Raw genomic sequence first — 27,904 nt, 5'->3', positions numbered from 1 at the left:
TCTGTGTGACATTGGTTATATGCAGAGCAGGATCAGCAGCTGAGGGGAGCTGTCCTGGGCAGCTGTCAGAATTGAACAGAAACAGGATGTGAAAGAATCGGACACTAAAATGATAATATGTTTGTGCACTTGAAATACCCTGTTTCTTGGTAGGAGTCTTTAGGCCCTATAAGCTACTGGGATGTAGCCCAGGACCAGCAAGGTTCATGTTATCAGCAAGAAGTTGTATTTTAAACAGCAATTTTACAATCTGCTAGCTGCTGCTCTTTTTCATCAAGTGTGATTTTGTCAGCAAAGCCTCACAGCTGCTTCTGAGTTAAACGCAGTAAGCAACTTCAATAGCTCCTCAGGACAGAAACTGAAAAAAAAATCTGTCTGAATGAAATAAATGCAAGTCCATTGTGGAGACTGAATCTAATGAAGCCAATGGGAATTTGGTCAAATTTCAGACCCAAGTAAGTCTGTCTGAGTCTCATTTTCAAGAATGATTTATGCCTCTGTTATCTGAATCTAATTGCCATATGGAAAATTTGGGCTGCTTCCGATTGCCTAAGTACTTTCTTTAGAATCAATCTGCCCACATAAGTGACTCAGGTTTGCAGTGCTGGATGGAGCTGCTCCGAAATGCTTTTAAGGACTTACTGAATCTCTGCATGTCTGTGGAGGTTTATACAAACCACACTGAACGAGTGTACATGTGGGGTCGTTGCCACAGGAAAATCTCAGTAAACAACTGCTTACTGCTTTGTGTCCTCATTCTGCCATGAAGGTTAGTCCACTGTTACCTTACTAGCCCACAAATGAAGCACAGAGAGTAATGAAGGAAACCTTCTGCCTAAAGCAATAAATGCCTTACAAGATAGAAAGGAAGTGGGCTGTGCAGGTCTGCCTTGTTTCGAAAAGAGGTCAATGCTGAAATGTTCAGTAAGATTCTTTTTCATCTATTGTTCCCTTTATTGGTAGTGAACTGTCATTTGGAACAAAATTGGTCACTTTTTGAGGTAAAATTGGCTGAATTAAAATATTTCTTTTACTTACAGTGTTTATATATACATAGTAAATGGTTTAATTCGTTTTTGGTAAATAGTCAAAAACTAGGGGTTTTTTTGATGTTGCTCTTTATTTGCCCATAAAAGATACATTAATAAAGTACAAGCTCATGGAAATGGCAGAAGGAGCAAGACATAAGCCTGCAAGTACAATACAACACAATCTCACAAGGTAAGCAAGATTGTCCCCAGCAGAAGTGTTGTTAATAAGGCTTTCAGAATTGGCTAGTGACCAGAAAACATCCTTTCTGGGACAGTTTCACTCTGTGGTATCATTCATCCTGTTGTTTTTCAGGAGATACCTCTGGCTTGTGAACAGTGTCTTCCCTTCAAACCCATTACATCCTGCTCACCAAGGCAAGTTTCTATCTTGCAAAGCACCTCAAAATGTCACAAATGCAGGACATCTCTCTTGTATTTGGTGCCTATGAACTTAATGATTTTACCCAGAGGAATGCTGCAGGTCTGCCAAACTCAGGAGGCACTAAGGCAACTGAATTGCAGTTTTTAGAAGTTACTTTGTGCGCTTCCCATTGGACTTGCACTCTTGTCACCTGGAGTCTGAAAATGACGCTCAGAGAAAGTGAGAGCAATGGTTAGCAGCTGTCAGAGGCTGAGCAAGATTTCTGTTGCAAATGTGGTAGCCACAGTTTGCAAGATGAGAATTGTTGACTGTACAGTTTTATCTCTATGTTCGAAGCTATCACCTGGGGTAACTAAAGGAAGATACACATTGGCTGGCTGGCTGGCTTCCTCCCTACCCCTCCCAAAAGTAATAGGGTTACTTAGGTTGACTTGCCTGCTCACATGTCATGACAGGATTATTAGACTGAAGAAAACTAATTATGCCTACAGAGATAGCCCAAACCCTCAAACACCTCAGTGATTACTATAAATTATATAGTAACTTTATGCTCTGATGAGTAGCAGCAGCAAAAGTAGTCAACAGCTGTAACTATTCACACCACAAAGGAGATATGATTCTTTTTTTTTCTGTGTTTCATTTCCTGTGCAAAGAAATCCAAGTCTGACTGATTCCCTATTCAGTCACTGGGTCAGAACCTCAACTCTGTAGATCAGTGTAGCATCAAGGGGTTATGACAAGTTGTGTCAATGAAACAGCAGGTCTTGTGCCTGTATATGAATTTTACTGAAGAAATATTAATAAATAGAATATACAGAGTTGCTGATTTTACATGTCAAAACCATTACAGATAGTGAATTAATTGTTTCATTAAGGGGTCTGGGAATAGCTGATTTGATTGACTATAATGTTTTCAGCTGGGATTTTCCAAAAAGCGTAAGGGATTTCAGTCTGGAAATCAGGCTGAAATCCAGGAACAGACTTTGTTTTCTGAATTTCTGAGGGTCCTTCATAAATCCCATCCTCAGGAGTTCATAGAGGGAAAAAGAGTCAGCAATGGAAGAGGCCAATAAGGAGTAAACATTGATAGAAAAGCCATGCTGTTAAGTTTATCAGAAAGGTGTGAGTATAGCCAAGAGCTTTAGTTTCCCTGGGCAGCTGCCAGTCCAAACTGACATTTCCTCTCGTCTTTCAACATATGGCATTGTGCTTCGAAAAACTTCTTCCTGCCAAGTGTGCAAGCACAGGAGCCATAAGGAGCTTCCACAGGAATCAAAACCTGAGAGGGATGAGCACAAACACAGAGGTTATTTTTGAGACAGGGATGTGCCAGCAGCATCACAGCAGAAATTGCAGCTATTCACCTCCGTATAAAATCATGCCCAGGCCCTTTCCTTCTCTCATGAATATAACAGTAGATGCTGGTATTATCACAAGTAGAAGTGGATCTATAATGTCCACCTGAAAAAGGGCAAGGATAGGAGGGGATGGCAGCAGTGTCAAGACTTTAGAGCATGAACAGACTATAGACTGTCGATGCAAAATGGAATAACCCTGTTTCTCTTCCATGTGAGGATAATGTAACAGACCTTCATCTGGACCTGGCTGGCAGTTACATCTCTCACCCTCTGCCTGATCCCAAGCTTGTACCTTGTCCACTGTTGGGCCAATCTGCTTTGGCTCCTAATGGCTACAGAAACATCCCTTCAGTGTTCCCTTAGGCTTCTGGTGGTCTGTCACCTGGAGTTAACCTGTGGTCTCGCTGACCTACTTGTAACCCCACTGCACCAAGGATGCTCCCTGGCCTCAGTGGTGCTGCCAGTGGAGCAGAAAGAAGAGCTATAGTGGGCTAGTGTTGCCCACTGCCTGGCTGTGTATTTTGCTTGGTTAAAACTCCACAGGCTGACATTACAACTGAAAGTAAAATTTCAGTTTGAAAACAGGAAAACAGGAATGATTTTTCAGAGTCTCTGTTACAGATCCTTTTGATCTCTAAAGCATTCCACTATGCTCCTTTAGCTTTTATCAACAATGTGAGAAGGCAATTAATTATCCTTCTTTTGTAAATCTCTCAGAGGTAAGGTGGAGCTTTTACTGGGTCTAGGGGAGAAAGACCTTTGGCTCTGTTATATGCAGAACTGCTTCTATGCTTTAAGGCTGACTGTTTCTAAAGAGTGCAGACAAATTGTGTTTGAAGCATTTACTTACTTCTTTGTCATTGGTCAAGCCTAGATTCTTCATGTCTAGGACATTATAAAAAGTGTTGTTCAAGACCACTTCTATGACCTGTACCTGAAACCATGAAAATGGATGAGACAATGAATTAGGGCACCTCTGTAGCCAACAGCCTGGCAGGCTTTTTACTTGCTGTAAAAAAAGAACAATGCAGCCCTCCCTGTACAGTTGACCAAATGCAATCTAGTGAACATGTGCAGCACACCTTTCACTTTTACTCAAGTGCTGCCAGGCACTGAGTGATATTCTCTCCCATTGTGTTCACAGCTGGGGAGCAGCACAGGAACTTCTCAGTGTGATCATATTTTTTCTGACCATCTGGCTGTACCACCAGTTTTCAGTCTGACAGAGGAAGTAATACTCATAATATTGGTCTTCTCAGTGATCCAATTAACATGCACTACTGTTTAAATAAAACATCACAAGGAGGAAAGAAGATACCTGTGACACTTTAGAAAGGACATGCATCTGGATACAGTTGACGGTTTTCTGGTAAGAGGGTGAATATTCCCCACAGTCAGGTGGTCCAGAAAAGGCTTCGAGTATACATTCACGGATTTTGTTCCTAGAAGTAACACAGATTCTTACAAAACCTTGTATAAGCTGTTTCTGTTTAGATCCAAAATGTTTTACTGAGGGATGAGTTTGTTTATACTTTTTGTGGGTTTTTTATGACAACTATATAGCACATGGGATTTTGTGGAAGAACGATGTATTTGTCCTGTCGCCTCCAAATTCTTCCCAGCTCCCCCCCACCAACTCTAGAACTCACAAATAGGTTTTGCAAAAAGTATTAAAACAAATCATTATTTTATTCTCCTAAAGTGTTCTGTACTGAACCCTGAACTGTTAACTGGGACACCATCAGAGAGAGGAGTACCCCCAAGGCATGCCTCACCCCTTGTAACAAGCTTAGTGCCTCCACTGAGACCTGTGAGTGGCTGGTGCACAGCAGATGCAGAGCTGGCCCTTACACCTGCTGTACTGTGTAGAGGGACTTTGTGACCATAGCTTAGGTAATAAATATTATTTGATATGACATATACCATATGCAGTCAAAGTCAAAATCCTTGCATTCGCCATATGACCATTTGCAGAAAAGCTCTCCACATAGAATCCTGTCATGCCTTTCAGGAAGTGTGGTGTGTTCATTCTTATAGAAGCCTTCAAATCCAGACTGTGTTGTCTTCATAAGTTTCAGGTCTTTAATTCCAGCAAAGACAACCAGAGGACCTATGTTCCAAAATTACAAGACAATATGAGCTCGTTTTCAGGCAGAGAGAAAAAACATCTGGGTGCATACTTGCAGTGACACCTCCAGAGCCAGAAAGCAGATAATAATTTTCTGCACACTGATGTTAGCAGAACAGTAAAAAGCAAGACAGAAACTACTGAAGTCAGAGCTCAATCTGGAAAATGGAGAATCCCACCAAGAGACCTGCAGTTAAAGAGAATTAAGAGGACAGCCTTTTTCATCTCTCCTGCTTGAACCTGGGACATGCATTGGCTGTCACTGATGTCAACTTAGGAGTGACTGATTTCTCTAAAGGGAAATGAAATAGGCTACTAGTGCTGTGGTGTACAGGAGAGATGTGGTGCACCTTTTCTGACAACATAGATGAGTGTAAAAACAATCTATTAGGGCAGTGAGAAATTTGCTTTAAGTGCCCATCCTGTTGGAAGTTTCGCATCCCTGAGAAAGAAAGGGTAAGGAGCCAGTGCAAATCCCTGCAGCTCAGCTAATGAGCAGGAACTGGCACTGATATAGATGCCACCCACAGATTCAAACTGACAGTGACTTTGCTTTTAGCCACTATTTATAAAATGTGCTGTTGTGGATCACTGCTGCATGTGTGGTTTCTCATCTTCTAAAGATGAAACAGCTGTGTCCTGAACTTTTTCTCCTGACACATCTTTTGAATGGTGGCTAAACAATTACAAGCAGTGAGTCGTTTAGAGCACACCGAACTGATAACTGAAAATTTCAATGACCAGAGCTGCCAAAAAGCCGATTCAGAAAATAGAAACTTCGTGGCGCGCAGGCTCATTCAGGGCTTGCTCAGATAGTCAGTGGCTGAAGCCAACCTGCTGTTTCTGTGCTGCTCCTGGTGCTTACACTGCTTACACTAGCCAGTTCAAAAGTAATCCTTGAATACTTCTGGTGCATAATAATCCTGTCTTGGAATGGGAAGACTGACAACTTTTGACTTTAAACCTTGTCTTTGCAGGAATTTATACTGGATATATATATATATCTTTCTGAATTGCATGTGGTTGTTCAGAGGTTTTTTTAAACTGCTCTGACACTGGAAACTATTGAAACTGCATCTTGAGTTTCTTTTATCTCTTTTCTTCTTTATATTCATTATTGGTTTTGAACAAGTCTGTGGAGCTGCATCTATAATTTTGCCTATATCCTTCTCTTATTTATTAAAGCTTTAAAAAAAATCTAAAGAAGAGACTGAGACTGTCCTTGGACAGGATATTCTGGGGTTTGTTCACATATTGATTAATTTATTACTTGGATATAGGGTTGTAATACACAGGTATTAAAGTAGTGCATATTCTATCAGTGAACCTGGAGATACATTTTTCTTGTATTCAAATACATAACCTTGCTTGAAAGAGCACCATGCAATGAATGATTGACTGAAAGTCAGGCTGGCTGTGCAGCAATCAGCCTGAAACTCACTCTGACAGATATAACACTTAAGCAGAGTTTCCAAGTTGAACAGCCCATGCTGTGCTTTCAGTATGTTTTGTGCTTGTCGAGTCTTTGGTTGTCAAACGTTTACTCTGTTACTCTATGATGTTTTCAGTTTCCAAAACACTCTGAGCCTTTTATCAGCTGATATAATGGCAAAAAATAAGCCTATTAAGCCTCACTAGATTTTTTATTTTTCATGATGAGAAGTGTTAAAAGATAGGATTAACTGAGAATTGAACTCCTGTGTCTGGCTGATGGGTGCATAGGAGGATGCTATAGAGAACATTCTCTTAGAATTAAAAGTGATTCTCTTTGGTTTCTGTTCACCTAGGCAGGGAATCCTAAAGAAACAACTAAAGGGCTTCATAAAGAGAAGTCTAAGAAAGAAAGGTGGTTTCTTCAGCAAGCCTTAAAGGCTTTTTGTTTGTGTAGAACCTAAAATTGTAGAATTTCATGCTGAATTTTCAAGATGATGAAAAATGTAATTGAATCTACATTAAGAGCAGCAGCTTTTCAAGAGCAGCAGCTTTTCAAGAAAGCATAAACTCTTTTTCATTCTCTCTCTTTTTTTTTCTTTTTTTTTTTTGTTTAGTTTGGGTTTCTTTCTTAGCATTTTCCAGACATCAAAGTCCGTACTATTGAGGGTCCCAGAAGTACAGCAGTAGTTAATGTTACTAGTAACATTAAAAAAAGATGAGGCCAAGAGGCACTGGAGGCTTTTATTTCTCCCTCCTTCGCTCCTTTCTTCCCTCCCTCTTCAGAACACAGGGACAGTGCTCAAGTATGCCTTTCAAAACTTGTGTCCTGTCTGCAAATCAAAGTGGTCTTGCCACTGGTTGTAGAATGAGAAATAGTTCTAAGTTTTGTTAGTGCAGTTTATATACGTACCAAACTATTGTCTCAAATGTCTAAATCCATTGTGTGAAATGATGTAGTGATCTCAGCTCAGTTCTTAGTAGTCTGAGAGATGGGTTAAACAAAACACCATCACAGTGAAACTGAACTTACACTTTTGTTGTGAGCCGTAGCAAATAGAGATAATTTTTACACTTCCTTTAGAATGCAAATTTATGGACAAGACAGTTGAGTTTGAAAGCCTGTGTCTTCTAAGTGTCACAAAACTCTTGTTTAAGCCAAATAGTGCTTTGGTGTGCAGAAATAGTAAGCACACTCTAGTATTTTCACGTGAAAAATTTCTTGGATGTAGACCTGACTGCTCATGATGTTCACACTAGCCTGGTGTGCAGCAATGGAATGTCAGCTTTATTGGAAATAAAATTCGAGTGTGTTGACAGGGGTTTGAAAATAACTGCAAACTAGGCAATTAGCCTGCAGCAGTGTGATATAGGGTAATGATGATGGAAAACTGCAGAATGTAGTGTAAGGTAAAAAAAGTAAGCAGCCTCTTCTTGGAAGGTTATTAAATGATGTGGCAATATGTAACAGTTCTGCTGAATGGGCTGTTGTAACCATTCTGTGCTTGGAATATACATACAAATGTGAGCTACATTAGTTCTTCAACCATGTCTCAGAGATCAACGATTGCAAAATTAGACTAAAAATATTCCTTGTTTTAGACCTCTGGAGCAGTTTGTCTGTGCCTGTAGCTATCTCTAAAGCCATCTTATCTCTCAATGGCAGAAATATTTACAGAGAAGCAGGTGAAGTTGCCAATTCTTTTCTCACCATTTCGGCACTGCTCAGCTTCACAAAAGCGGATCCCATCAGGAACACATATGAACGAGTGGATGTGTGGAACGCCATTCTGCAATTTAGAGCAGATATGTAAATAAAAGTGCCATAAATACTACCTTACCTTGAAAACAGGAGCTAAAAGAGTGAGGAATGGCTACAGCATGAACAAACAGAATGTACCTCATGCAGACGTTGCCACGGTACTTCCTGAACGTAGGTTTTGACGTACACCACTTGGCAAAATGTTGTCATGAAGTGATTGCAGATATCTATAGCAAATTGTTCTAAACTTGGGATCTGAGACAGCAAACAGCATTATTAGAAAAAAGCAATTATCTGATGTACAAAAGTAGATTTTTCTGGTTGCTTTAAATATTTGAGAAGAATCGGTGTTGTTAAAAACACAGATTTCTCTTATTTCGTGTGCCCAGTCACTGACCAGCTTGCAGCATATGCTGCAAACAGCAGCTATGGTTGTGTCAGGAGCTTCCCATGCTGTTGTCCTTGGACTGAGATAAACTGCTACAGGAGATTTACACTGTGAGGGTATAATGCTGAAATAGTGAATAGTGATTATTCTGATTCAGTGATACAGTGACATTCTGATAAATTCATCATAGTAATATTCTGATTAAGTTTTGCATGGTAAAGATGGGGTTTCATTACAGAGACAGACAGTGCTACAGATTGTCATTATGATAGATGCAACTGATGAAGGTAAGAGCACACAAGAATTAAGAGGAGTCTCACATACTTTGAGACCTGTTTAAAAATGGTATATAGGAATAATGAAGTATTATGTGCTATTATTTTTTTCTTTAAAAAGATTTTATATGACAAAATTACAAAAATAATGCTAACTAAGAAAAAAAGACTTTGGAAAACTAAGGGGGAGTCTGCAGGATAAGTAGTGGGGGAAGAAAACTTCCCTCTCATGTCACTTAAGATGACTTTAGTAGTGATCTGGCATGCCAATTGGAAATAAAAAATGTAACAAACATTTCCAAATGAAGTCATGAGAAACAGCAAGGCTAGTTAAAAAAAATACCCCATTTTTTTTGGCCAACACAAGGACAATATTCTTTATGGTGTCTGTAGGTATCACAAGAGAGTTGTTTCCTTCCAGGTACTCCTGTGCAGAAGTCAGCCGGAGATGAGTACACACTTCCACTTCTTTAACAAAGTGCTTCTTCCCCTCTCTATGAAGGCGAAGGAACTTTATTGTGTTCTTGCCATATTCACAGTTGAGGACTTCCACATCCTTGATCTGCAGAGAAAATACATGGCAGTTTTAAAGGAACTCAGTGGAAGCCTTAGTTATTCTCAGTCAATGAAACATAAACAATGTTTATGGCCTTTATTTCTGTGGTTACCTGTGATCATGAGAATATTTCCATTATAAATTGCAAAGTCCTGGTGGGAAGAAAAAGTGCTTTAGGAGATTATTATTACATAAGTAGCAGCTGTGATAGCATTTTAACATGTTCTTGGGGCTAGATTAGAGAACAGGAGTAACGGTGAACTAGTCTCTCATTTGTCATCTTTGAATTAGTCCTGACTATATAGACCTTCACAGTGTCTCCCTTCTGTCACCTCTTTCTGAACGCATGTCCCAGCACACTCCACTACTGCAGGTACAGCTGTGCAGAGGACAGGCAGCATTCACACCTACACCCTCTGCAGGCACCTCACCTGCCAAGCTTGGCTGCCTCTCTCTTGAGACAGCTCCTGATTTTCCCTGCCACGAACAGACTTTCATCACCTCCTACTCCTCTGGCTCCCAGCTCTCACAACCATTGTCAGGCTCTATGTGTGTGATGAACTGAACCCTCTTTGTTTTCGGCAGGAGCTGGCAAACACAGTCAGTGTCCTGCATGGCAGAGTCCCTGTAAGCAGCAGAGCCCAGGAGGCACTGCACACTGCCAGGGCTGTCTCATCCTATGGACACGGGTGTGGGGACTTCCTGCTCCAAGGACAAGTAGAAGCAATGAGGATCAAACCAGTTCTCCCACAAGAGGCAGGAATGTTGCTTCATAAGCAGATAGAAATCCTAAACAGAAAATGGAAACTGCTGTCATGTTCTTGGCATGTTGTGTGTTTCATTGCCCATCTGTGCACCTTTGCAATTTCAAGAGCAAGGACAAAAGACACTAAGCTGGGCTGGTTGAAACCATTTCCTTATAACTGCGTCACAGTTCTGATCTCCCACAAAAAGGATCAGAAGTGAACCTGAGCAGCAAAATTCAGATCTTGATCCACACCTCCAAAATCCTGCCTTCCTGGGATCATTGGTTTTGTTTGTGTTAAGCTGTATTACTAAATTTTACCCTACTTCTGTCAAACACATCCCATTTACACATCTTCTACAGTGTTGGAGAAGCTATACTCACAAGGTGAAAAAATACTGCAGTTTGTGAGAATTTCTGTTACGCTAAAATATCCAGAGCTCACTGCACTAAACTTGCCCTGAGGCTGAAATATCCCATACTCAGTAGCAACATGTTTTAATGTAAATCATCCCCTTTTAATGTAGGAATAATGAGGAGGGAGAATGAACATTTTACATGCCAAAATATAAATTGAAGATTTTTATATGTGAGTTGCTAAAAGATTATAAGATGTGAAATTGCTCAGTTCAGACATGTTTGTTCCTAAGAGAAATTGGTAATGCTAATGCACTTAAAAGACAATGAAAAATATAACTAATTGTAAGTAAATTACTTTGGCTTGAAGATCAGAGCGTTTCTCTGACTGTCAGTCCCTACGGGCTCAGTCCCCAGAGATGAATGAAGGTCCCCGCTGCCGGAGACAGGGCTCAGCGCTGCACCAGAAACCCTTTCTGCAGGCACCGTGCAAGGGCTGCGCCCACTACGAGGGCTGGGTGGAGAAGTAGTTGCATGGAAATTATTTTGTTTTTCTTGTCTGAACGCCAAGACTCTTTCCAGATAGTTGTGAAAAATGTATGCATCAGACACGCAGCACTAGAAAGGAAAATAAAAAGGGTTTCTGGACCTGCAGGTTACTTTGGGGGATTTTTTAGCGGAATATTGTGAATATTCTAAATAGTCAAAATACAGTTTTGTGAAAAACATAAGTTAACAACTATCATTTTGTTGCCCAAGGAAATCGTGAGCAGTTTCCTGAAGCGCCCAGGAGCCCTCGCCCCGCTGCCAATGGCCGTCCCTGCTGCGGGAGCCCGACTTCCCATGCTGGCCCAGGGTGCGCTCGCTGCTCCGTAGGCAGGAGCTGACAGCTAACGCAACACAACTTCTCCTTTTAGAGCCTACTCGGTGCTCGTCCTGCGCAGCCGAGAAACCAAAATGCCCGCAGGATCTGCGTGGTGCCACCTCGCTTTGCTCTTGCTTCTGTCCTCCGTGCCCCTGTGGGCAGCTGAGATTTCCTGCAGGAATGAAGATGGGGAGATGGTCGACTGGTAAGTAAATACCGTGCCGGGCAGAAACTCTGGATTGAGTAAATGAAAGCACTTGAGATTAAGCCGCGGGAAGTGGGTGGATCACTGAGAGGCAATGCAGGGCAATCACTGGTTCAGTCCGGTTTGTCTGTAAGTAGTGGCTGAAGTTTGCATTTGGAAAACCAAGGTTAAGTTACTGAAATGTGATTTCATTTCACTGAGCCAACCACCGTGCCGCATTATGACTAACTGCAAAATAATAACCGTTTTACACAGCGTTCATGCCTCATGATCAAAGGGAGCACAGCCTGTGTTGGGGTGCCAAGGCTGCGGCGGCCCCGAGGGCACCCGGCCCGGGCCCGGGCTCCAGCACAGGGCTCATCTGGCAGATGAAACAGCCGAGCAGGAAGAACCATCGCAGCCCGCCCTTTGCCTCGGATCTCCTGCCTGAACAGCAGCGTGCGGGACTCGTCCCCTCGCTGCCGTCACTGAGGGGAGCGGAGGCTGAGCCGCCCCAAGAGGGTTGCGGGAGAGACACGGGATGGCCAGGCACTGTGGTAGTGCCGCCTGTGCCCCGTGGCTGAGGAGCAGAGGTCGCTCCCGGCCGCCGGAGCTGCCGTCACGTTATAGCTGGTACGACCCCAGTGCCAGCAGCGACCCCAACTTTGGGTATTAAATGCTTAATGGGATTGATGCGCTTTGAAGATGAAAGATGCAAAGTACCATTCCATAATATCCAGTTCAGGTTTAAAAAGTGAAATGAGGGCTCTTAAAAAGTGAGCACAGATGCTTTCGGAAGATAAGTATTGACCAATTTCAAAATAAAAGTGTTTTTCTCATGGAACAATGATTAGTTTGGGTATAAGTGATAAAGAAGTAGGCACATCCCTTTGCTTGCACACAGAGCTAACTGCAGGGAAGGCAGGTGCTCCTCACTCATCAGGAGCACAAAGCTGCCTTTGCTTTGTGTTGTTGTAGCATCAAATGTATGAGGGTCCACTCCATCTCTGTGACTTGTCACCCTTTTCGGGGCCCTTCTGGATAATGTGATTTTTTTCAAGAATCAGACTCTTAGTTGGTGCAGCTACCTAACAACTTAAAGGTGTGAGATATTCAATTTCTCCCCAAACTGCAGTTATTCATTGCAGAATGAAGGCGTTTGTGCTAAAGCTAAAAAAAAACCCTAACAAATAACAAACCCCCACAAAAACAAACAAACAAACAAAAAACCTGACCAAAATCTAAACAAACAAAAAACAAAAATAAAAACACTTTTACCATCCATTTCTTAAATGGTAATTTTTGTATCCAAATTCTCTGAGAAATTCTTTGAAAGCTGTGACTAGGAGTAATTCACCTGTGCCTCCATATGAAATCCAGTGTCATGGAGCCTGTTTCAGGTGGGAACTTGGATGTCTGCACAGGCAAGTCCATGTTCTGTTTGACAAATTTAGCAGGAAGGACAGGAAGAATTTCCTTTTCAATGTGCCCTGATCAAACGAAAGAGAAACTTGACTGTCTGCCAGGGTCATCCTAGTTTACTGAGAAAAGAGTCAGCCTTTGGATTACGGATTTCGTTGCTGTGAAGCTGACAGAAGCAGAACTGAAACTGCTGAAAAGAACTGCTTCTTAACCAAAAGATGTCAGTGCCCTTTCGAACAAACACAGCATTGCAGGTTTACTTTTCAGTTAGCACAAGCTTCATGTGAGTTCCTACTATCCAGTGGTTTCATCTTGCAGTATTCTATAATTACTCATTATTAGTATTCACACACCCTTTCATTTGCTGCTAAACCAGAGGAATCACTTGCCTTATCTGACCTAATCCCATCTGTGCTCCCCAGCTGGGCCAGCAGCTTCTACCCACACGCAGTGCCTGGGTGGGCAAAAGTCTCTCCCCTGTGCATTCATTCCACTCAGGAGATCATCCCACCATCTTCACTGCGTCTCTCACAGAGGCTACTGGAGCAAATGGCTGTAGGGTTGGCTCTCTAAGGAGGGTAGAGAGTCTTTCCATTATTTTTTCAACCTCCCTGTATTCTGTGGGAGCTTTTCCTGCAAATGAAAGGCAAAACTGTGCTTGCTGAGAAGTTTTGAGTTGAGGACTGAAGCCACAGATGCATATTGTTTGTTTGCTTCAGTGGCAGGGAGGGGAAGAAATAAAGATATTATTTAGAAGTAAACGTGATTATTTGTTGTAAGATGATGTTCAGTCACAAGCAAACAATGTAACACTGCTAGTCATGTCTAAGCAGCTTTTCTTTTCCTTGGTTCTCAGGAAAATAACTTTTACTCTGCTCCCACAAGTGCCTACCTCTTGAGAAATTTCCTGTGCACAAATAGCAGTAAAGACTTTATACAACTTCAATTGGTAATGCATTCTGACTTTCTAGAGAGAGCCAAAACATGTATCCACTGGGAATGGACAAGCAATTTACTGATAGCTCACTGACTAGTTTTTCCATAAGCATACCTGCTAAGGAGGATTTGTTAGATGCAAGGCTGTAAACACCTCCAAAGCATAAATCTTTCACTACATTTCAAAGCAGTTTGAAAAGTCTTCATCTACTAATTCCTGGTTTAGCTTGTACTACTGTAACTACTGCTATTTCTCTCCTTTCCAAATCCTCATTTCAAATAAGGGGCGGGGGGGTGGTGACTCCTGGTGCACAGACAGGCATGGGGAGCTCTCCCCAGCCTTGTTATATAAATCACTTTCTTCTCATCCATCTGTCATCAGAAGCTATTTATTCTCGGATACTTAAGGAACATCATTCAGTCAGTGTCAGTGCAGGTGGATTACCACAGTGACCAGTGGTGTGTCTTTTCTCTTCTGCCTCTATATGTACATTTCCCACAGATTAAATTTTCTCCTCTAGCAGAATGCTTTCTTTCCACTTCCTACCTGCATTTGGAGATGCCTTTTGTGGCCAACTTGAGACTGTAAATCAGCTGGGCAAGGCTTACTCCTACTTGAAGGATTAAGCATAGGCTGTGTTTTTGGTAAATACTATAGATTGAAAATAATGCTACTTAGTCCTTACTATTGACATAACTAATAAATTACTCAAGTACAGCCCTTAAAGAAAGTGACTAAATTAATATGTTGTGATTAATCCCATGGACTTGTGCAATGGGAAAACATATTTACTTTTTTAGGGACCTTAGTATGAACTGAAACATTTACTGACAATGTTGAGTACTCTACAGTTTTGAAAAGATTTGTGTTTCTGGCTAATGGTTTGCAAATATCCAGGCTTCAACAGTTCAGCAGAGTGAAAGTCTCTTGTGACGAGTAGGATTGGAGCAACATTTTAGCATATTGCTTTATACTTATTTTTTGATTGTAATATGTATAAACATAACATAATGCATTTTTAAATTTTAATACCTGATTTTATGTATTACTTATAAAGCCCTATGTGTATAAATTGTTTGACCCTGAGAATGTTAAACTGAGTTTGGGACCTGAGGTTGTCTACCAGAAGCAGGAGCAATAGGGATTTGGTGAACTCCAAAGAAGGGCTATCTCCAATTCTTTAGGGGTACCAACAGCAATCTGGCTGCAGACACAGGAGTTTGGTGCTCCCTTGCCTGCTAAGAAGCAGAAGAAATTTGTCTGCAGCAGAGATTATGGTGCCAAACTGCAGCTAGTTCCTGTGCTGGGTCATTGCTTCCAGGCTGAGATGTCCACACTGCGCGCTGATGGCACGGCTCCTCTCCAACCAAGATATCCCTGGAGTCACCCTTCACTTCCTCAGGTGGGAAAGAGATACTGATTTACGCATTTGAACAGGGTGGTGTAATTGCTCTTCACTGTTGCAGGTTTGCTCTTTACAAGTTGCCAAAACATTCCAAAGGAGAGATTCCCATGCTTGGACTGGAATACATGTACATGGATGCCTTGGCTCCACAGTGGCAGCTTGGAAAATACCTGGTCAACATGACAGAGGGTGCTCTGGGACAAACACTGAAGCAGCTGTATGAGACATACAAATCCAAGGCAAGTGATATTTATTTATTGTATGTTTACTTGATATTACATGCAGTTAAATGCCTCCCTGACATCCGATCCCGTCAGATCTCAGAAGCTAAGCAGGGTCAGCCCTGGATTAGTACTTGGATGGGAGACCTCCTGGGAAATGCCGGGTGCTGTAGGTTCTAGTCCTGAGGACTTCACTGTCACTGTCCAAGCTCGCTCGGCCGTGGCAGATGAACCTCAGGACTGAAACGGTGGGGCCAGTTCTGCGCACGCTGAGCCTCACCTAAAATCCACTGCGCAGGCTGGAATGGCACACCCACATGGGGAGAGCCCTTCCCAAATCTTCGTTCGCGAAGCCGAGCCACACACACACACACACACACACATGCAAATGAAATGAAACTTCCCAAAATAAGCACATAGAGGTATGTCTGTACCTGACTGACTACATCTACTAAAGCACATCTAGGGGAGCACCTTGAGAGCTGGGCAGATTATTTACAGTTTGGGCTACAATAAGCAATTATCCTCAAACTCATAGTTTCTAGTCAAGCTTTTCATACACTTAAAGTATTGCCCATCAAAAAAGCATGTTGGTACATACTCCCTTTGGCTTCTCTGCAATTCATGTTGAGCAACATCCGATGCTGTGAACTGGCTTTGAACTCAGACGAGGGCCAGTGATGACTGTTACAGACACTTGTCCTCAGCCTTCCTATGTGCATGTGTTTCACACATTGTCTCAAATAAAATCTGGATTTTGATTTTCTCCCTGAAATCACTGCAACTTCTCCAGCAGTGATATGTACTTGTTGGCCTTTTTTTTTTTTTGCTCCCACAGTCAGACACCTCACATATATATTTGTGTGAAGTGATTATAAAATATCACAAGATCTGCCTATAGTTATTTTTTTTATCTACATGGTATTGTTGAGAGTCTGGGTGTGTCTTTGCATTTCTTCTGTGGGTTAGTGGTAGAGTGTCATTAATTTATATGTAGAAGAGATTCCCAGAAGTGAGTCAAATATTGGCAGTCCAGAAAACTGTCCTGCCACAGGTCTCACTGTAATTGTAATAAACTGTTTACAAACTCTTAGTACATTGGGAGGGGAAGTTCACTATTCAGGGGAAATAAGGTGCGGCCATATGCAAATATTTTGCAAAAATCTTTAATTGCTTGCCCTTCTTAAGAAGACTTGTCATGTCTATTTTTACTCAGCAGATATTTCCCTGGATCTGATTACTAAATCGGAGAGAGGCACAAAAAACAGAGAGGGGAACTTTTTTGCAAGCATGTGCCCACTAAGCCCATGTAAACTGTCTTAGCAAGCATATTCAACCCCATGAGAAAGGGCTGCTGCAATGATTGGGAGAACTTGCACTTCTCATGTTAACTGGGGCTCTAATGCTGAGTCTTCAGGTTTATTTTACTGTAGCATCTGCAGGGACTGTGTCAGCTGAACTGGGAGCAGGATTAGGCTCCTGATTCTCACAGAGAGGAGTCCTGAATTCTTTCTTCTATTCACAGCAGATGTTCTCTTAAATGCCTTCTTTTTACTGAATGTCGTGTTTCCCTGCAGAGGAACATCATTGCATATGCGATATACAACGACGAGATCCCTGAACCTGACTCCAAAGGGTGGAAAAGTGGGCACACCAAAGGTACAGGGAGAGATTCAAGCTTCTATTTTCTCCTTTCCGAAGTTATGGATAGCATCTACTTGTTTGTATATCTGCATATCTGAAATTCCTGCTTAAAGCATAACTGGAGAATTATTTGCATAATGTGTGGTTTGTTGTATAGTTACATAGGCTGCAGCTTCTGTTTTGGTTTTGCTATGCCTGTGCTGCTTGAAGGATCTTAGGGCTTTTGGACCCTTTGTTTCAAGAGTTGAAACTCATACAGGTCCTTTTAGTGAGTACAAAGCACATCAACCTGTTCTTGATTGCAACAGCAGTGCAAGATGTGAAGGGAAGGACACACTCAACATAAATCCCTCCAAACTCTCTAGGGCAAGAAACTGCTGCCAAGATCATGGAAGCACTATAGTATGCAGCTACGGAAAAGCAAGACTATAAATAAACTTCTGTGAAGGTTTACATGTTCCCTTGAGGAAGCAGATGGCATTTTTCCACCCTGACCTGCAGATGAACGCATTTTGGAGGGCTGTATTTTCAGGCTACAGCAATGGGGACAGCTCAGGAGCTGTGGGGGGAAGCACAGCCCATCTCTCCACTGCTTCTCCATGGTGGAGAATTTGGTCTGTAAAAGAAGACACAGTGTTGACAGAATCTGTTTCCCTTTATGAAGGGAAGAAAAATGAGCAGTGGAGAGTCACAGCCATTAAGTCATCAGAAGTTTTGAAGACAAAATTTGAGCAGAAGAAGAGACATTTCGAAAAGATATTTTTTCAAATGAAACATGATGATAGTTTGAGTTAGTCTATGCAGGAAAGAATTGATGCAATTTTAAAACAATATTAGTGTCTCCTATGATCTATTAATCTACTTTAGAACCAGTTTATTGTAGACATTAACACATTGAAATGTGGTGTCTGCAGCAGCAAAACCAGAGTAGGACACAGCTCTATTGTCTCAGGGCTTTTTTCCTCCTTAATTCATTTGCAGTAAGTTTTTGTTGTTTGGTTTTTTACAGGATTTCTGCTCTTGGACAAATCACAAGGCTTCTGGGTGATTCACAGTGTGCCGCTGTTTCCTCCCATGCCTGAGGATGGTTATGGGTATCCAGCTACTGGAGAGTCCTTCGGACAGACAGCCATCTGTATAACCTTCAAATATGGCCAGTTCACAGAAATAGGTACGAAAAGGTTTGCCTAAGAAAGCCTTTGCCCCCCCACACCTCTCTGATTGCTTTCCTTGAGGCTTCACCTCAAAAATTCCTTGCTCTTGACCTTTGTTGTCAGATTGGGAAACCAAGTTGGGTCTGGAAAGAGCACTCTTAGTTTCAGTTATGTTTATCCAATTATTTCCTGCATGAATGTGGGAAATTCGCTCTTCCACTCTGTTTCCATCTCCCATGGGGACTATTAGGATAATAATAGTCAAAATGCTTATCAAGGGTAAATTCAGTCTGTGCATACAAAGTCTTTGGAAAGTTTGATGATTAATAATTTTTAACAGTAATAGCTCATTCAGCTACAATCATCTGCAGTTCTAAAAATGTAAGGCAACCACTGCTTGAGTTGGAGTAGTAACCTTGACTCATCAAAAAAATGCAATATGAAATGAATATTGCCCAGGATTTCCCCGAGTATTTTTTTCCACAAAAATCACCAAAACTAAATATATTAAAAACAAAAAAAATCAACAAAATATATACCTGTAAGATTCAGAACTATCTGACAGTGATAACTGGTACTGGAATCCTGCAAAGGACAAGAAATCATGCTGGCATGCTCCTTAACTCTTTTCACATGGGGTTTTCACTCTTTTCTTAGTTGCAAACCTCAAATCATATTAATGAAACACACATGCCATGCAAATTGCCAGGGTGGCCACACCTTAGAGCATTGTAAACTAGGTTCCTGTTTGTAGAAACTCATCTCTGCATATGTTTAGGGAAGGAGGACAAGACAATGAGAATGCATATACTAATACTTTTCCTGCCTCATCCTCCAAGCTTCTGGTAATCTGTGGTTCAGGGATTTCCTGAGCCAGAAAGACTGGAATGTTCCTGATGGACTGGTCTTCCATGAACTCATCTAATAAGCCCATTTGTTCCCTTGCTCTTTATGGTATCCATGGCAAGGACTTCTACAGTTAAGCTGTGCACTGTTCAGAAAAGTGAATTTCTTCTGCAAATTCAATCCAGACACTGAAAGTCGAGTTCTGTTCTCCCTAAAACCAAACCAGACACTTGGGCAGCTCTTCTGTTTGCATTTGGCTTGGCAGCTGTAACTGGCTGGAAACTACTCTTGTAAATATAGACAGGTTTGGATTTACACATGGTGTCTGAGTGCTATGTGGCTGCACAAAGGCTTGAAGATAAGCATGGGTGGAAGTGGCAGTGGACCAAGACCACTGGTTAACAGCTCTTCTAATAGTGAGGTGTAAATGGAAAAACCTGAAGACACTCTCCCAGTCGGTCTATGTGCTGCAGGGCCAATCAGAATACAAAACAATTGCACATGTTTTTAGTTGCTAAAATAAGATACTTTAACACCAAACTGATCCAGGAGATAGGCTGTGAAGATTAAGAAGGATTTAGGTTTCCTTTCCAAGGCAGAACTTTGCTTTCTTGATTGCTTTGCTTTAGCCCATTTTAATTCTGCATGTGTTCATTTCTGTGGGCTTTTCTCAGACCAACAGATGCTGAGTTATAATCCAGGAATCTACAGCTGTTCCATCCCTAACATCTTCCAAGCTGATCTCCCAAATCTGCAGAAACTCTGTGCAAAGTCCAGGCTGCCTGTGGTCCCCTTGCACCACCTCACCAAGCTCAAGTCAGCTCATGGGGAAACCTTTCTCCACTTTGCAAAGTCACACTTGTTCATAGATGGTAAGAGAACCTGTTGCTCTGTCTATCTCACATTCTCAATTAATTCTTCATATATTAATTTATATATTCTTTGATAATTAGTATTTTCTCTGAGGGGGGAAAAGAAGTTCAGCTTCAGAAATAAATGTAACAGAGAGCAAGGAATGGTGTCCCATCTTAATATTCTCTCAGCCTCACAAGGCAAAAAGCTATCTGGTCCATCCTAAGGTGTTGAACAATGATATTTTCAGGAAATTTATTTCCTGTTATTCAACAGTAACAACAAAGAAGAAATATGGGTTTGAATCATCTGGGGTCTTTTTGTTATGAAGAAGACTTGCAATGTTTTTCTCCTTTCCTGTTTTTTCCTGCTGATAGTTTGTAAGAGGTTTTCTAGAAGAAGAAAAAGTAGAAATGAATTCTGAAACAAAAATCAAAATAAGGGGAGGGGGCAAAATCCCCTCTGTCTGACTTTATGCGTTGCAATGAAATGAGCACAATTTAGATGATGTTTTTCAGTCTATTCTTAAATGAAGGAACATGAAAGACTAATTTCCCACACCCTGTGTTATTCCACAGATATTTATGTGGCCTGGATGGCTCAGGAACTGAAGACTGATTTGTTGGCTGAATCCTGGCAGCGTTCTGGCCAAAAACTTTACTCAAATTGCTCTCTCGACTACCACGTCTACAACATAAACCTAATAGGGATGCCACTGAATTCCACCTTTCATTCCATTAATGATCATTCCAAATGGGCTGTTTCAAGGAACTACAGAGATCAGTGGACCTGCATCGGAGACTTAAACCGTGCTGCTGAGCAGGCTTGGAGAAGTGGTGGGTTCATCTGTACACAGAATGAACACATCTACAAAGCCTTCAGACATTTGATAATCCATTATGAAAGCTGCAGTGATGCTTCCACAGGGATATAACAGACCATTCCTCCCAACTAGCCCTTGTTACATAGAAAATGTTTGAAATGTCTGCCTTAAACTCTGTTTCCTCTCTGAAAAATGGCCCTGTGTGTTGCCAGATGTGTTAGACCATCACCTTTTTAGCTATAAAAGCAGGTGGTGGGGAGGTAAATTATGGCTGTTTTTTCTGGTGTGGGTCGCGCAGGCTCTGGGTATGCTGGGTCATGCTCTACTCCCCTGGCTTTGACCATCCACACTGGGATGGGATGGAATGGGATGGAATGGGATGCTGCTGCACAAGGCTGCACCAAAGCACGTTGCTGTGAGTGTCCTGCACAGGCATCCCTGGAGCAACTTGTGCGTGAGGCTGTATGTGGCGCAGGAGGGACAACAGAAAACTCCTGAGCTGGGTTTTTGTCAGGACTGGCCAGTTAGCAAGGGACAAGTACCCCAAAATACTATAAAATCACTCCATATTTCAGGCACTGTTGAGATAAATCACAGCCTTTCTGCTCAGTTTGGGCTGAATCTCTTAAAGAGCTGATTGAATCCAGATAGGAAGATGAGCAGATCTGTGGACAGGAAGGCTTCATTTTTACTTGATTCATTTTTAGAGAACAAATTAGCTTTAAATCATCTTTAAATCATCTGTAACAAATAGCTTGGGAATATTTATAGTGCTTTTACTCACATACAGCAACCATATAAACAAATAAACATGTCTAAAATATGAATAAGCAAAATAAATTAAGAGCAGAAACTGTTTACAGTCCCCCTCTTCCATCTGTGTAGTTTTTTGAGGTTGGTTACAATGTTTTAGAGCTGCCAAAGGAAAAATGAAGACAATTAGGAAAAAATAAAACGAAAAGAGAAGAAAATATTTTAAGGAAGATGTTATTTAAAGTACATTACAACAAATGTGAACTAATTTTCAATACCTCCAGTCTCAGGGTTAGGACCTGAAGTTTGCATGGACTTTCTATAAAGACAAGGCTAATTTGCAAAATCCTGATACACTCTTGGGTTTGGAGTTCAAAAGTGTATCTGTATGTATAGGATTCTATCTCACTTGTGGTTTTTTTCCTGAATTCTCAATACAAACTCCAATCTGAAGACTTGGCTGTCCCATTAATATTTCTGTTTTGCTGTGTTCATAGTTCCTATCACTGATTCTCCACAAGTGTCTTTAAAGGAAGTAGACAGAAAGAAATCCTCACAACTGCAAGAGATTGTCAAAGATTTCATTCCCTCTTCACCCTGACCAATCAACCAAACAACAAAGTGTAAGAAATATCAAACAAATTAATATCAGAAAACATTTGTGCATACTTCTTGAAGAGATAGAAATAATATATCAAACCTTCATAATGAAGGGGACTGTAGAATTGCAGATTTCAAAATTAGCCAATCTGAATCAAAGGCAAACCTGAGTCTCATAGCTCAGAGAAAATGGTGTAGATAACTTAGATATCCTGCTCAAAATGTTTTTTTTTCTTTTCTCTGTGTATGACCAGGTAACATTTGATAAACAATTTACGTGATAATGTTTCTTTCTCTGGTGCTTGTCAAGCTGTTTAACATACCTTTCATTGTTTTTGCTAGCTGTGGTCCAGCAACACCTTTTGTGGCAGTGAAAATTGCCAGTGACACAGAACACTGCACCATGGGATGGTAGGGCATCTCTCAGATAAGCCAAGATGAAATTACTTTCTCTTGTCCACCTTTTTGTAGCAGACACTGACCTAATCTGCCTGTCTGAGCTCTTGTATCTTGCCTGTAGGTTTGCAAGAAATCCTCCACTGGAGACAGTGCTGGTGAGGCTCCCTGTGGTGCAGAGAGCACATGGACCTACAGCACAACCTGTAATTATGGTATTTTTAAATGCTCAGCCACAGCATTGGGTTCACAGAGCTCGATAGCAAAGAGTCTTTGTCCCACTGGCTGTCACAGAAGTGTTACCAGAGGTCTGCTTCCTAAGCTAGGGGTCACCATTCCATCACTTGGCTTTAAGTGCTGATTGTTGTTCTAAATTATTTGATCGATAGCTTTCATAAAGCTGTACAAGACTACTTAAACATTCCTCTTTCAGTATACCTAGAACTGCTTTGCCTCTATTTTAGCTGTAACTGAGGAGGTATAAAGAGCAGTGGGAAGATGCAGAGAAACAGCTGTACCATATAGCATTACAAGCACCTCAATAGCCTGGCTGTGCACACACTTTTTTCAGTGGTGTAGCAATAAAAAGGCTGCAGATCTGGTTCTCTCATGTTTTAGCTGTAAACAGCTTTAATTCAGTTTTGCTGTTGTTGTATAACTTTTATATTTGCATATTGTGGTATTTCTGCTACACACATGATGAAACATGGGCAGACTCTTTGTTTTCCAAAAAGAGAATGATAATCAACAAAACAAACTAATTTTTAAAGGGTTTATAACTCAAAGGCTTTCTGTGCAAATGAAAGACCATAAGCCACTTACTCAATGTCATATGTCCTCACAGCATGCACTGTGATCAATCATTAGTGTGAAATGCTTACTTTTTCCCTATTTTTTATATATATATATATATATATATATATATATATATATATATATATATTTATATTTATATTTATATTTATAAAGTTTTAAAATTTGAAATGTGCTGTTCTATTTGAATATGCCAAACATTTAAGAAATATCTGCCTGTCCTGGTGATTCTGTGTTGCCTCTGCTGCCCACCATGACCGTTTTGACTGGACAGACTGGTTCCTGCAGAAGGGGACATGTGGTGTGACCCCTCTGCAATACCAAGGGGGACATGCCCAGCAAAACTGACCCTTCAGAGGGGCACAAGCACTGGGCCCTGGCATGGAGAGGGAAGAAAGCTGTTCTCTTGTCTGGAAACCTGGGGTCTCTTCTCTTCAGCACACAGGTATGACTATTCTGACCCTTGGGCTCTGTTCTAGTTAGAGTAAATGAGAACATTTATTATACATGAAAATTGTTTGCTGAGGGAATAGGTGAGGCCAAAAGCAAACATTATTAATCCACGAAACATTACTGTACTGCAGCCAAGTTTGTAACAAACACAGCAGTAGGGATTGTTGTTTGGTATAAATTGCCTTGTAATCATTTCTACAAGTCGAGGCTTAGTCCCAGTATGCCTGACATGCTCATGGGGTGCAGAAAATGCAGAGACAGCCCCCTGAAATAAAGGCCTGCCACTTGCATCTCCTGCCCTCACACCTGCCATTGGACCCCAGAGCAAGGGCAGGATTCTGCCTCCCTGTCACTGCTCAAAAAGCCCTGATGACTTTTCTGTAAACCCCTGTATCCCTGAGGATGCTTCTCTAACACCAGTAATTGTGGGTTAGTATGGCAGTGGTTTGCTGTGTTGGAACACTGCAATTTTACACAGGCTTAAAGCAAGAGGTCAAAGGATTTGACATTGAAGAAAAGCTAAAAATATTTTAAAAAACATGGGAAGGCTTAAAAATTTAAACTATGTGAAGCTTAATTCCATCTGGGCAATTACAATACTGGAAAATGGGCAGAGGCATTGCAGCCTGAGCCCACTTCACAGGGCAGCCTTCGTGGTGGAATTGCTTCTGGTGTCTCCACAGTGACTGGACATACCCTGAGCTCTCATTATGGGAGTGATGAGTAATGTTTTGAAGAATTTCTCAAGGGCACCTGGGGCTCCATGCCAGCTGCCTGTCAGCAAGTCAAAGGAAGTTTTGGGAGAAATTTCTCTGAGCTTTCCCTTCTCTGAGGCATGCTAACTTAGCCTGGCGCTTGGACTTGTCATGGGAGTCCACAGGGGTACTTCTGAACCAGAGCAAAGTCTGCTTCAAAGTGTGCTAGATGGCACTTTAAAAAGTACAGCAGTCCTGCAAAGCCCAGGAGGTTGTGATAATTTCGCTGTCAGTAATGCCCAGTATTCCAGCTATCCTTGCAAACCACACACATTGCTCCCCACTCAGCACGTTCTGTGCAGTTTTCTGCTCTCAAAAACAAACTCCCCAAAACTAGGAAATTTCCAGTAAACACATCTAACGTAAGCTCTTGTGTCAAACAGGATTTCCTCAGCTTCCCTGCAGCATGAAGGGAGAGGGTTATTTTTACGAAGACATATGGGCCTCTCATCCCTCTCTCCTGTTTAAATATACACACTCCTGTCTTCTGACAATAATGAAATGCTCAATAACATCATTGCGAGAAATGTTTTTAATGTATCAAACCATCCTTTGTGTTATTAGCATAGTCACATAATTATCCATGGAGAAACTTACGCTCATGTGTTAACGCCCATAAATTATTGTGTGAATCTCTTTTGTACATTTATTTTCAGTTTCTGGGAAAGATACATCACTCGGTACTTAATATAGTAATTGCTTCAGAACATGTAAGCTGCCTATGCCTGCGGTGAAATGTTCAGGAGGCAGAGTAGTGCTGGCAGCGTCCTCTGAAAGCTCAGTAAGCCATAGCCTAACTGTGCTCAGAATGTGATGCAAGAATATGATGCACCTCTTTAATTTCATAAGAGATTTCTTAAAAAGACAGGAATTTAACAATGAGAATGAACAGAAATTTATGTTAGGCTAAATGTGAAAAAAAACCCTTATAGGGAATAAATTCTTCACCGTACAAGGCAGAGAGCCTGATCTGCAATTCCAAGCTAGGATAGCAATATCAGTGTTTTCTGGATATCCTGATAACCTGAGTACCTTAGCCATATCTGACACTTTTCTATTTAGGCTGGACTAGATCAAAGATCTAATGTGCAGAATTTTCTCATAATCCTTACAAATTTGGCATGAATGTAAAAAGAAGTTGTGTATGAACCCAGAAATGAGTTGTAGCACTTTCAGATCTTGGCCTCAGACAGCATAATCTAATTTTTTTTTGCAGGCCCATTGTATGCTTCTCTTTAAAGTTTTAAAATTATTTATCCTAGTATTAAGAATAACATATTCTATGCATATGTGATATATGCATTCTACTAAAACTATTAAACACAGAACATTAAGACATGAAAAATATATCTTGCTTTTTATAAATTGCTGTGTTACACTTTTACTCAAGTGATTTTAGTAAATCCTTTTGATTTTATTTTTTTCATTTGCACTTGCTTGGCATTTCTACATGAGGTGTCTGGTGACTATTCTGATTCTTCTGTAAGGGTGGTAAAAGTAAGGACCATTGTTCCACTCCTTTGATCACTTTGTAGCTTGGGAACTGCAAACTGAAATTCAAATATTCAAAGCTTAGAGGAGCAGAGCATAGTATTTAATGGTGCCTGCTGGAGTAATGGCAATTGCTACAAGTGGTTCACTGTAGTACAGTAGTTCTAGCATTGCCTAATTTATTAATCATAGAAATGTTGCATGCAAATTAGCCACAGAGTTGTGCATCATAATACAGTAATCCAAAAATCTGTCTTCACATGTATTAATGCCTGCAGATTATGGATATCACACTGCAGCATTACATGGTTTCCCCATTACATTCCAAAACCTGTCAAAAACTCACTAAAAACCATGTTGAGTGTTTTCTTTTTGTTCTTTACTTCTGACTTTCTCAACTGTGAGAGTATTTATCTCCAGGGCATTTTTGTGTCTGCCTCTTTTTCAGGGTTCCTTTTTAGGCTAACATTCTGCCAGCCAAACATCAATATTTCTCTTGCCATAATGCAGTTTAAAAATGTATTTTTGCACTGGGATGAGTATGGTCAGCACCACTGTCCTTCCCTGCTCTGAAAGATGCTCCGTTTCCCATCCTGACCTTGTAAATCCTAGGCACTGTGTAAGTAAATCTGCACCTTTTCCTCTCGTGTTCTAACTGCTCCAAATATTTCTTTCAGGAAAGTGAAGGTGAGAATAAAGAAACTGACAATGTTACTTGGAATATTTTCCAAAGAAAGACCATGGAAGAAATACTGCACAGCAAATAGGGTTAATTTGGGCAGTAATATTCCCTGCCACTCACCAACCTGCCCTCGTCTTAGTGCCAGAAGATGGGAAGAAACAGAGAAATGGGAGTAAAGAGAGTTTGAAGGAAAAAGGGAAAAGAGGGAGCAAGACAACTGAAGGTGAGCAAGAGGCAGAGAGCTAGGGAAGAGCAGAAAGAACATTAGGATGTTCCACCAAATACTCAGAGACGTTGAATGTGATGACAGAGAAACATTAGGAGTTAACTGCAAAAATCCAATTAACAGAATGTTTCATTTCCTATGATAGATACTTAACATCTATCCATTTTACAGATACAGTCTTCACAGGCTACACCACAGAGATATAAATGAAAGGAATAAACTGAAATGACTTAGCCAAGTAAAAAACACAAAACAAACCAACACCTGAGAGAAAGTCGCTGCCTCTCTGTTTACCAAACCTGCCAGAGGTGAGGCAAGGCAAAGTCAAAAAGATTAAATAGGTAGAAGTAGGTGGGAGAAATCCATAAGCTAGGCTAGCCAGTTTGAACCACAAATATTTGAACAACATACTAAACCACTATTTTTAAAAGAAGGAAGCTACTAGTAATCTTTAAAGCCAATAGAAAAATACAATTAAAAAAAGAGATGCAAAACATTTACAAGAGTAACTGCCTATCATTTCATTACAGCTGGTAATGCTGAAGTGAGCTGCATTCATTCTGTAGCACTGAGAGAACTGCAGGCAAAAAAATGTAAATGCAAAATAAAATAAGCACAATATACATAGGGATAAGCAATCTCATGCCTTTAACTTTGCTTTTGTTATTTATTATTATAGATACATTGACAACATTTACTCTTTTATTGTCAGGTTAAAAAAACAAGCTTTGTTTAGAAACTTCCCCAGTTTTATGTTTTCTTCAGTTTCATCGCTGATCCTACTTTGCTCTCCAGCACTAAACAAGCCACCACTGGTCTAATATAGTAGTTTCTCACTGCACTGAGTCAAAATCGGCAAGTATTCCTAGGTATTACTTACCGTCACTTGGCTCATGGTGGCTGTTTTGTCACCTCGCAGTCTTGGATCCTACAGAGGAATAAAGGCAGTATAAAAGCTGTAGCTCTATA

At 41.0% G+C, this 27,904-nt stretch overlaps 2 protein-coding genes across 3 annotated transcripts in view; one reads left to right on the top strand and one right to left on the bottom strand.

Moving 5' to 3' along the window:
• DNASE2B (deoxyribonuclease 2 beta) overlaps positions 1-21,972 on the top strand; it is a 33,369-nt gene extending 11,397 nt beyond the window's left edge. For both annotated transcript variants that reach the window (XM_071565789.1, XM_071565790.1), the window contains exons 2-7: positions 11,331-11,483; positions 15,288-15,465; positions 17,025-17,106; positions 18,101-18,262; positions 19,766-19,963; positions 20,522-21,972. In XM_071565789.1, coding sequence (XP_071421890.1) covers positions 11,331-11,483; positions 15,288-15,465; positions 17,025-17,106; positions 18,101-18,262; positions 19,766-19,963; positions 20,522-20,877 — 1,129 coding nt within the window. In that variant the 3' untranslated portion in view covers positions 20,878-21,972. The remainder of the gene's footprint in view (positions 1-11,330; positions 11,484-15,287; positions 15,466-17,024; positions 17,107-18,100; positions 18,263-19,765; positions 19,964-20,521) is intronic.
• LOC139676624 (uricase-like) lies at positions 1,082-27,904 on the bottom strand. The gene is made up of 8 exons (XM_071565792.1): positions 27,816-27,904; positions 9,099-9,317; positions 8,231-8,347; positions 8,042-8,120; positions 4,695-4,881; positions 4,090-4,213; positions 3,622-3,705; positions 1,082-2,692 (listed from the first exon to the last, which is right to left on the bottom strand). Exons 1-8 carry the CDS (start codon positions 27,828-27,830, stop codon positions 2,555-2,557), a joined length of 963 nt encoding a protein of 320 aa, XP_071421893.1. The 5' UTR covers positions 27,831-27,904; the 3' UTR covers positions 1,082-2,554.

Source organism: Pithys albifrons, chromosome 10, assembly GCF_047495875.1.
Source record: "Pithys albifrons albifrons isolate INPA30051 chromosome 10, PitAlb_v1, whole genome shotgun sequence".
Classification (NCBI taxonomy): Eukaryota; Metazoa; Chordata; class Aves; order Passeriformes; family Thamnophilidae; genus Pithys; species Pithys albifrons.
This window is presented reverse-complemented; position numbering and strand designations above follow the sequence as displayed.